This window comes from Cyberlindnera jadinii (assembly GCF_001661405.1).
Source record: "Cyberlindnera jadinii NRRL Y-1542 unplaced genomic scaffold CYBJAscaffold_2, whole genome shotgun sequence".
Lineage (NCBI taxonomy): Eukaryota > Fungi > Ascomycota > Saccharomycetes > Phaffomycetales > Wickerhamomycetaceae > Williopsis > Williopsis jadinii.
In genome coordinates this window covers 689,683-699,255 of record NW_017963653.1, presented here as the reverse complement: position 1 = coordinate 699,255, position 9,573 = coordinate 689,683, and the positions used below count along the sequence as shown (strand labels likewise).

Here is a 9,573-nt window from a genome sequence, read left to right as displayed (position 1 = left end):
CAGGCGGACGGGGCCAGACGGGCACGCACTCCAAGCTTCCTTTGCTGGCGAGAGAACAATGCCCCGTCCGGGAACTTTCTTCCGAAGCCGTCCTCCACCTTCCGACACTTTTCTTTTTCCCCCCAGGCTTACATCTTTCCGGAACAGCGTATCCTGTTTTCGGAACATTCCAAAAATGGCTAGAAAATTTTTTGAGTTTTCTGTGCTCTGCGCTCAGCGCTCAGCGCTCAGCTGTGGAAATTTTTCACTCGTGAGCGCTGGAGAATTATCGCAGCAGAGGGAAAAGGAAAAAACTTCTGAGCAGAGAGCTGCTTCGACATTGGAGAAGGCTTTTGAAACGTTTTCATTCTCTGTTTATATTCGAGAGTAGAGGTTATCTTTGGGACATCAAACACGCTTTGTTCTTCCAGAATCTATATTATCTTTCATCACAGACTACAGTTCCCCCAGGAGTAAATACTGCGCAGTGGTCACAGAGGAAACTTGCTATACAACCAAGACGAGTGATATATCAATCTTTACACGATGGGTGAGTTCCGTTGTGCCTTTATTCAGTTCACGTTTGGCGAGAGTGGATGTACTAACGGAAGCAAAACAATTCAGGTCCAAAGCAGAAACAGATTAGAATGGACTTGTCCGACTTTTTGAAGGACGAATCCTTTGGCGGTGGTTCTTGGGCTGACGATGACCTCGACTTCAGCACAATTGCCGTCCCAAGCACCAAGAACTTTGGTCAAACCGGCATTCCAACTGGCGGAGCCAACCCACGAGACCCGGCATTTGGTGGCTCTGGTTCCTCTGGCCCAAGAGGGGACTACGTTGAGTACCCTATCCCAGATGCTCCTCCATACAGAGTTAGAATGAACAACTTGCCATGGGATGCATCTGAGGATTCCATTGCTGACTGGATCCATGAATCTCTTCAGGCCACTGATGCTGTGCAACACATTTCAGCTCCAAGAGACTTCAACGATCCTTCAAGATTGAGAGGCTTTGCGTTTGTTACATTGGCCTCGAGAGATGACATCGAGAACATCCTAAAGTTCTCCGGTAATGAAATGTTTGGTCGTCGTGTCTACGTTGCCGTTGCTGCTCCAGAGAAGGAAGGTTTCGGATCCAGAAGACGTGAGGATGCTGATTTGGATTGGGGTTCTGCTAGATCTGGTGCTGGTGCCTTCCCACAGAGAGAAGGTGGCAGAGAATTCCAGGAGCGTAGACCAAGACGTGAAGAGCCTGATTTGGATTGGGGCTCTGCTAGATCTGGTGCTGGTGCCTTCCCACAGAGAGAAGGTGGCAGAGAATTCCAGGAGCGTAGACCAAGACGTGAAGAACCTGATTTGGACTGGGGTTCTGCCAGAGCTGGTGCTGCTTCTCTTCCTCAAAGAGAAGGTGGTAGAGAATTCCACGAACGTAAGCCAAGACGTGAAGAACCTGAGTTGGATTGGGGCTCTGCCAGAGCTGGTGCTGCCTCACTCCCGCAAAGAGAAGGTGGTAGGGAGTTTAGAGAAAGAAGACCTAAGAAGGAAGGTCCAGAACTTGATTGGGGCTCTGCCAGAGGTTCCGGATCTCTTCCTCAGAGAGAGAGAAAGCCAAAGAAAGCAGAACCAGAATTTGATTGGGGTTCTGCTAGAGGTTCTGGAACCCTTCCTCCAAGACAAAAGAAGGGAACTGCTTCAGCTGATGCTACAAAGAAGGAGGATGCACCAAAGCCAATTGCTTCAAAGTCTGCTTTCTCCGTTTTAGCTGCCGAGGATGATGAAGAGGAAGAAGAGGAGGAACCAAAACACGAGAACGCTGAGGAGACCCCTGCTGAAGAATCCAATGTCAAGGTTCTCATCGAGAACACCGGAAAATTGGCTGTTGGTGATTCCGATGCCTGGGAAGTTGTCGGTAAGAAATGATTATCCTTACTTGTTTGATGTTCTGTTTGAGTAATTTTCTGTTCTTTCTTCTTTTGGTGGATATCGAAGCCATACTCCACTCCTTATATAGTAATGACTAGGTTTGAATATAAAATCATATGAGTTTTCTCTGTTCGTGTAGGCGAACATCATTATATTCTCTACTAGCAGGATCCATTCATTGCTACGGTCTGACCATATCGATGATCATGCTCTTGCTTTGTGAGTGGATGATTTAGATTATTCCATGAATCATATCATGCAGCGATGAGGTACATGAATTACACGGGGTCAACTGTCTATGTCGAAAAAGTATCAGATAATCTACTGTTTGCCGGCTACAAGGCTCTATCTTCACTGACTACACCTGAAACGGCCTATATAATCAAATATAACGAAATAGTTGTTACTTTTGCTGTAGTAGAACTAGCAAGTACAGCTATTTCATTATGGATTTCTTCATCATGGGAGTCTCTGCATTACCCTCATCATCCCATATAGCTAGTTATAGCACGTATATATTTAAAGTATCTACAATAGATGGTTATAGTACTTTTGAAAGGACATCCACATCTGGTGAAAAATTAGTAGTATAGTATTAACTGTCTATTATAACACTCATGATTGAATAATAACAGTATTAATAATATTTTAGTATTACAACAATAGTTTTTCAAATTAAGCACGCAATATCAAAACTTTTAATGAAAAATTACCTGGTTAATATTGGAAAGACCACTTTAATGTACCGACTAAATAATCAAAGTTTGCTCAATTCACTTATAACTCCCCCTACATTAACACTAGAGACCACTTTGCTAACCAAGAGGTGATGATTACCTCCAACAAAACCCACTATTTAAACCATGATAAATTACCATTCTGAAAGTTGTGTCATATTTAACCCAGACACCAAACAAACAACACAGTACAGGTTAATAGTCACATTTGAGCATCACCTTTTCGACCTTTGAACCCAACAACAAGTCATTGTAAGGCTTTGAACTCTGATCTACGATCCTGGTATCCATTACCAAGCACAAGGCTAGAATTGTAGAAAACTCCGTCGCGTCGTAGTTGGTGATGGCCATGTCTGAGCGAAATCATCATATGTATGGTCTCATACGTGCTTTGAAGATGGATTTCAAGAGGATGGAACTCGCCATACGCACCCACATCGGAATGAGTACCCTCATCAATTCATATATTTGATGAGTACATAACACTACATGATAAGTACTAGTCAATTACGATTCGATGATAATATCCAAAAGTTAAGAAAAAAACTCGCCAATCTTCAACCAGCGATCGAGAAAGGAAGGAGACATGGTGAGAAAAAACACGTACGAACAGGCTGGGAAGAGAGGAGCACCAGAGCGAGAGCATGAGTATACGACAAGCCTTAGTAGTAAAACCCAATGATGACCTTCATACACATAGGACTTTAGTTATTGTCCAAGTTACTGAAGCAAAGTCAAACCATTTGTTCAGCCCTGTTTCTGTCTTGAGCCATACCACCAGCGGGTGAGATACCACGAGTACTTTGCACATTGGGATCATTATCATTATTAGTATTAATAGCGTTCTCCATGTCTGCTCCGCCATCTCTGTGTTCTTCTGGTGACTGGTCTTCTTGTTGCTGAAGCCCATTGATGCGTCTCTCTGCCTCGTTTACTATAGCACAGTTGATCAAGTCTTGTCTCGAAACACCCATTATGAACCAAAAAAACTTCCATCTAGTACGTAAAAAATGTTTGATCTTCTCCTTTGCAGCAATACCAATAACTGGATTATTCCGTTCAATCTCATCTGCTCTTTGCTGTAGTGTCAGGTACTGGAACTCAGTAAAATCTTCACCAGCAGCCACCGGCTCGTCATCCCTTACATCACCGTTATCTGTATTATCGGAGTCCTCGTTCTTCTTTAAGTAATAATCACGTTTGCACATAGGACAGCATGCTTTTCTCTTCGTGAGCCATGGATCCAGGCACGCTTGATGGAAAACGTGTCCGCAAATCAGCCCACGAACCTCATCGTCTGGCTCAAAGGTGTCGATACAGATGGCACAAGTACCCGAGTCAAAGTGTATTTCATAGGTGGGGGTTCCAAGGTCAATCTCTGGAATACGAGCAGATGGATTTGTAATCTCAGCCTGGTTATAATCAGAGTGTACCGCTACAACGTTTGCACTCTTCTGGCTTGTGCCCAGTGCGCTGTCATTGGTGGTTGACGCAGCGGTGTCATCAGCCGCAGATGGAGTGTCCTCACGAGAAACGTCCGTTACATGCTGCTGTTGATCCAGCAAAAGGTCATCGTCTTCCTCCTTGAGTTCAGCGGCGATACCTCTTGCATGTTCGTCCATTTCAGCACCGCCATCTAGCCATTCTTGGTAAGTACGTAGAGGGAACAGATGGTCCACTTCTTCCTGCGTGAGTCTCCGCTTCTTCAAGAACCTGCGGCGCTGCTGCCTGTTCATCGAGTACATCCCCAGCCGTTGCAGGCCCCCATTTGTCAACACCAAGGCACCGTTGCGTGAGGTTAGTCGGGCATTGCCATATATCCCCAGTCTTGTTCTGACATAGTATCTTAGTGAGAAAAACACAAACACTATTGCGATAATGATACCTATTGCCACCGCAACGAAGAAGACGATAGATGATGGTTCCGGAGGTCTGTCCATAGAGATCGTGGGGTGGGGGATAGCGTATTACTCAGTGGAAGCAGAAAGATGAAAAACAACAAAATCAAACAGGTATACTATGAGAGAGTGGCCTTTCCATGGAGATACCCTGGGTGATATATATGTCCCTCTAAAATTGAATTCCCGGTGCCTGTACTGTAGATTACTCTGAAGCCAAGAGACAGTAACTCCCCTAGTGATTCTGTGAAAAGTCCGAAACTCCTGATCAGTGCTAGAGCCGATTTGAGGTGCTTGATATTGTAGAGTCCCGATTACACTTGAACCCTCACTGGACTACTTTTAAGCTTCTCAATACGTCTGTAGAGGTTGATCTGTTTTGGGAGAGGGTGTGTAAAAGAGCTACAGATTGAAATTCAACCACTTTTTCGTCTTTTTTATAAAGCTGAAGCTGAAGAAAATAAAAGGAAAATGCCGGGGTAGTTTAATTTGAGCAGCATAAGTATGACGAGGATTAAAAGCATTCGTTTCCCCTTTGCAACTTGCAGTTACCAGTTGGTGGCAGTTGGCAGTTGGCAGTTGGTAATTGCACATTTCAGTGTTAGCCAGTTGTCTCGTGCGGCACTGCGCACTGCACAGTGCTCACAGCGTCTTGATCAGTGCTAACAGCGTTTTGATCAGTGGTAATGTTTCTCCAAGGTGCCATCATTCAGAAATACCACTAGTTCGAGAACATCATCACAAGTTTCGTTATCTTGGGGTTGCAAGTTCTGTACTTTGTAGTTCGGCCGGAGCGTCACAAATTTGGTTTTGACCCGTGTGCAACAGAGTGGAATCCCACTTGCAGCTGCCAGAATGGGCTGTGTATCTATAACTGTCATCCTACCAGCATGAAGCGTTCAATTAAGGTGCGTGAGCCCGCACACACAATCAAAATTCTAACTTAGGAATAGTCTACAGTTGATGGTTGGTGAAGTTACATCCCGATCATGTGTTGAAACTGGAAAAAGGGAGACGAAGAATGACAGCCAAAATGGTGTATTCCCCAAACTCAATAGGATACACACTCTAAGGACTGTGTTTGCATAAGAACGGGGAACGCGGATATATCAGCGGTTCATTCTACCTGGGCATCATGAAGGTAAATTTACAGAGAGTTCAATAGCATCCAGTCAACCTTCCTTTGAGACAAGATGGTATTCTCTATATGCCACAGCAAGCTTTTTTTCTTTTTGGCACAGCCCTGTGTCACATAGCGTTTTGAGTTTTTAGCAAGCAAAAGTCTGGGCTGAATGCTTTGATCTCACAACTACAGCAAAGTCAAACGTTATTCAGTTACACTCGCGTCTAAAATATAAAACTGGGATCCAAAATCTGTTACCTTTCTAACAACAGCAGGCTGTTTTTAGTCTGTTACATTTTGAAGTCAGAATCGGGTACGTTGTCTTTAATTCCGACCCATCAAATTGGTAGAGGCACCACAACAAAAAGAAACGTATGTTTATGGCGGTGTTGCCACTGGTTGTGTCCCGTAACAATTAAATTTTCTCGGAAAATCCCACTGCGTCTGCAAGATGAAGAGGCGGTAGGGACACCTTATGCTCTATGACATTGAAAGCCGATCCAATAACCACGATGGGGCGAAAGCTCTTGAACGCTTGTTATAGGTGTAGGTAACTAGTACTCAATGCGCAATGAACAAATATGCATGAGGAGTGAGACAGTTAGTGTTAGACTTCGGAGGTTGGCAGAGGTGTATATATAACGACAAACATGGAACGTAGTCAGTTACAATTCCTTGAGCGCAAGCCATCTCCTCAAGCTAGTTCTTCCGGTCAGGACCAACCAGGTATTGTGAATCGCACGTCTAATCCACTTATACCAGCGTTCACACGTCAACATCTTCGCTAGGCATTCGAGCTTGGGGATATAGACAAAGACATCTCATAAATTACATCGAAGTTACCAGTATTCATACAATCAGTGTCTCGTAAGTGAGGTACATGCAGGTTTTCGTCTATTGTCACTATACCAGAGAGAACAACAGTGTCTCTTTACTACTAGTGATTCTCACAATCACAAGTCCACGGTCCAGTGATGACGGCGACGGCTCATTCCAGGCCTCAATTCAAGACGTCAGAAGGGTGGTATTAGAACAGGAGGAGCTTGAACGTTTGAGCAGGGTATCTACATCTACAGCATTCACTAGGGAGCTGACTTCGTCCAGCGAGGTGGATGTCGATTTGGATTCGGACAGCTCTGGTAACGCACAGACCGCGCGCGCCAACTATAACAACTCGAGCTCTTCATCTGTGAATTCCAACAGGAATCCTCGAAACAGGGTCAATTGGGCAGAAGACATGATGTCAGATTACTCAGATAGGGGCTCTTCAGACACGAGCTCATCCACCAGCCGATGATGGGGAAAGGTACCCACCAACAGGTGGATCTATGGTGACACTTCTCTCTTCCTCGGAAATCTGGCATACTACACAACCGCCGTGCATTGAAGTATGATTACAGGCACAAGAAAGGCAACAGTTATGGGGCATACAAAGCATCGAATAATTTAAACACGATGCTCGTTGTTTATTTTCGCATCTTATACACTCTTTTCTTTCGTTAACTTATAACCATCTCAACATAATAAACATTCATCTGATTTATATTACATGAGCTTTCCGCCACGACCGAGCTTCCCTTACTGAATTTTATAACACCGACGCTGTCTTCCCTTTGCATGAACCTCCCCTGCTTCGGTGCTGTTTAGAGTTCCCGAGCGGCTTTAAAAAACACAGTTATTTGAAGCGAGGGCTGGGGGACGGGCGCCTGGGGCCCAATATTTTTGCCACATTTGTTTATGAGCCATTTCACCATTCCTTTTGAATCCTTCAAACTCATCTTAGATCTGTAGATTGATAAACAACCGTACAGAGGCGATGGATGAAACAAACGAAGAACAGGGAACCAAAGTACAAGTGTATGTCTACGACATATCTCATGGGCTCGCAAGGGTATACTCGAGGGCCATCGTTGGAATTGATATGGATGCCATATATCACACATCTGTTGTAATGGGCGGCAAAGAGTACTATTTTGATAGGGAAGGTGCTACTATATCACAGGCAGGCAAGACGCGGTTTGGAGTCCCCATGGAGGTATTAGAACTGGGTGAGACTTTCATCCCAGGTGAGATATTGGGCGAATACTTGGATGATTTGAAACAGAATCGCTTCAAGTTCGGTAGTTATAACTTGTTTCACAACAATTGTAACCATTTCACGCATGAACTACTGCAATTTTTGAATGGTACAGAGTTGGAAAAGAGAATATTGCATCTACCTGAACAAGTGCTCTCATCTCCAAATGGTGCATTGATACAGCAAATGTTTAACGGTGGAATCATGATGTGATGTTGGACAAAAGATCGATGTTCGCTATAGACGGAAAAGGAACCAAATGAACACTTGGTCTTCATTTTCATTTTCTTTCAATTATAAGTACATAGTGCAACAGAAATTGAGGTAGAATACAGTACAAATGCGGGTTGTCCTCCAGGGAAACATTATGTAGCTAGTTGCTGGAGACTTGTTTTACCAGAGCAAGAAATATGGGGTCACCAAAAGCCATGATGAAATTAAAAGATCTCTCAAGGGTAGTATATGTCATTCTTCTTCTTTTCTCTATCCACCGGGTTAAGATTGACCGTTCTCGATTATATTTCCAGGGGCACGTTCATCCTTCACTTCAGAAGGTTCTTGAGATCTAGCCTCACTACTCTCTTCCCCTTCCTGTTTAACACCAGCAGAATCCAGTACGGAAGTGTTTGGTGTAACAGGAGTATCCTTTTTCTCATTCTTAATACTCAGTATCATGTTTTCCCATTCAATAAGGAGATTCTCAGCACGTTCGTGGAACTTGTACGTACTCTCTTTTAATGATGGGATTTTCAAAATGGCCCTCAGAACTTTGTGTAGTTTGGAATATTTCAAGAGTTCTAGCGTGATATGTGGTGAAAATGTCTCGAGTTCTTTCAATACATCTGAACAAGCTTTCAACTCATCATCAGTTGGTGTATCATCTCTTTGAATAAGGCCCTTTTGTAGCCTATATCTGAAATCGTGAACTTTATGCTTCAACTTATCAGTCGACATATCCTCAACAGGTGCACTTTTCTTCTTCTTTGTTTTAGTGATATGTGTATCATCATTGTTGTCATCGTCATCGTCGCCTTCAGCGGATCTCTTTTTAGAAACAGCTTGGTCGAGATCTTCAGGTAGCGTGAGGATATTTGGTAGCTCAATAAACTCCTCTGGCGATGAGATACTTCCTTCATCGATTAGGATGCTTATGAAGTCTTCAGGATATCTGTATGCTGCAGCTTCCTCGAGAGCATCGATCAGTTCCGGATTGGCGGGGTTTCTCTCAGAGAGCTTCTCTTCCGTCAATCTATGAACGTTCTGGAAGGCAACCCCTGCAAACGAGTTATCACCAAAGAACCTCACAGGAACATGTTTGAACAACCGTCCTCTTTTCATCTTGAGCTGTCTCGACAAAGTCTTCTTCTTTAGCTTCAATGGCACCTGAGATGGCGACAACACAATCGCAGGCCATGGCGGGAAGTTTGAAAACTTGGCCAACACCAACGTTCCAGGTTTCTGTTCTGTCACGTCAAAGTCCGAGTCCTGTACCATGACTTCTGTAAGGCTCGAGCTGTGGATTGATTAGGCTGTTTGGCTCTTCTCCGGAGAAGGGGGTAGGCGTAGGTGTAAGGGGGACGATGCCAACAACAAAGGGAAACAAGTCACAAAGAGTACACTCTTAGGGATAGAGAGACACACAGTATCAAAACACAAGGGAAACAGCGCAACACACAACCAAGACGAACTGACAGTGATGCAATGGACAGTGATTTGATAGAAACTGTCACTTCTTTCAAACAGTAATTGCAGTTCTGTTGCTGACGGTTATTCAAAGTCTTGCTCAACCTTGTTTGTTGTTCTGTGATTGAATAAGATGCGTTTTTTTCCTTAC

At 44.0% G+C, this 9,573-nt stretch overlaps 5 protein-coding genes across 5 annotated transcripts; 3 read left to right on the top strand and 2 right to left on the bottom strand.

Annotated features, from left to right (window-relative positions):
- Window positions 1-238: 238 nt before the first annotated feature.
- Window positions 239-2,029, top strand: TIF3 (Tif3p). Its single transcript, XM_020214377.1, has 2 exons — window positions 239-529; window positions 604-2,029. Exons 1-2 carry the CDS (start codon window positions 526-528, stop codon window positions 1,899-1,901), a joined length of 1,302 nt encoding a protein of 433 aa, XP_020072462.1. The 5' UTR covers window positions 239-525; the 3' UTR covers window positions 1,902-2,029.
- Window positions 2,030-3,059: 1,030 nt separating this feature from the next.
- Window positions 3,060-4,800, bottom strand: CYBJADRAFT_166156 (E3 ubiquitin-protein ligase RNF103). The gene has a single exon (XM_020214376.1). The coding sequence runs from the start codon at window positions 4,579-4,581 to the stop codon at window positions 3,376-3,378; it is 1,206 nt and encodes a 401-aa protein (XP_020072461.1). The 5' UTR covers window positions 4,582-4,800; the 3' UTR covers window positions 3,060-3,375.
- Window positions 4,801-6,312: 1,512 nt separating this feature from the next.
- CYBJADRAFT_160844 (uncharacterized protein) lies at window positions 6,313-6,959 on the top strand (the record flags this gene model as incomplete). The annotated part of the gene is made up of 3 exons (XM_020213564.1): window positions 6,313-6,388; window positions 6,451-6,529; window positions 6,623-6,959. 3 exons carry the CDS (start codon window positions 6,313-6,315, stop codon window positions 6,957-6,959), a joined length of 492 nt encoding a protein of 163 aa, XP_020072460.1.
- Window positions 6,960-7,478: 519 nt separating this feature from the next.
- On the top strand, window positions 7,479-7,952 carry CYBJADRAFT_160843 (C97 family peptidase; the record flags this gene model as incomplete). Its single annotated transcript, XM_020213563.1, has 1 exon — window positions 7,479-7,952. One exon carries the CDS (start codon window positions 7,479-7,481, stop codon window positions 7,950-7,952), a length of 474 nt encoding a protein of 157 aa, XP_020072459.1.
- A 282-nt stretch (window positions 7,953-8,234) lies between these two features.
- Window positions 8,235-9,233, bottom strand: PDP3 (Pdp3p; the record flags this gene model as incomplete). The annotated part of the gene is made up of 1 exon (XM_020216206.1): window positions 8,235-9,233. One exon carries the CDS (start codon window positions 9,231-9,233, stop codon window positions 8,235-8,237), a length of 999 nt encoding a protein of 332 aa, XP_020072458.1.
- Window positions 9,234-9,573: the final 340 nt, after the last annotated feature.

What these genes read in the sequence shown, in the direction of transcription:
- CYBJADRAFT_166156 (XM_020214376.1), bottom strand. Translation starts at nt 4,581, where the DNA reads ATGGACAGACCTCCGGAACCATCATCTATCGTCTTCTTCGTTGCGGTG.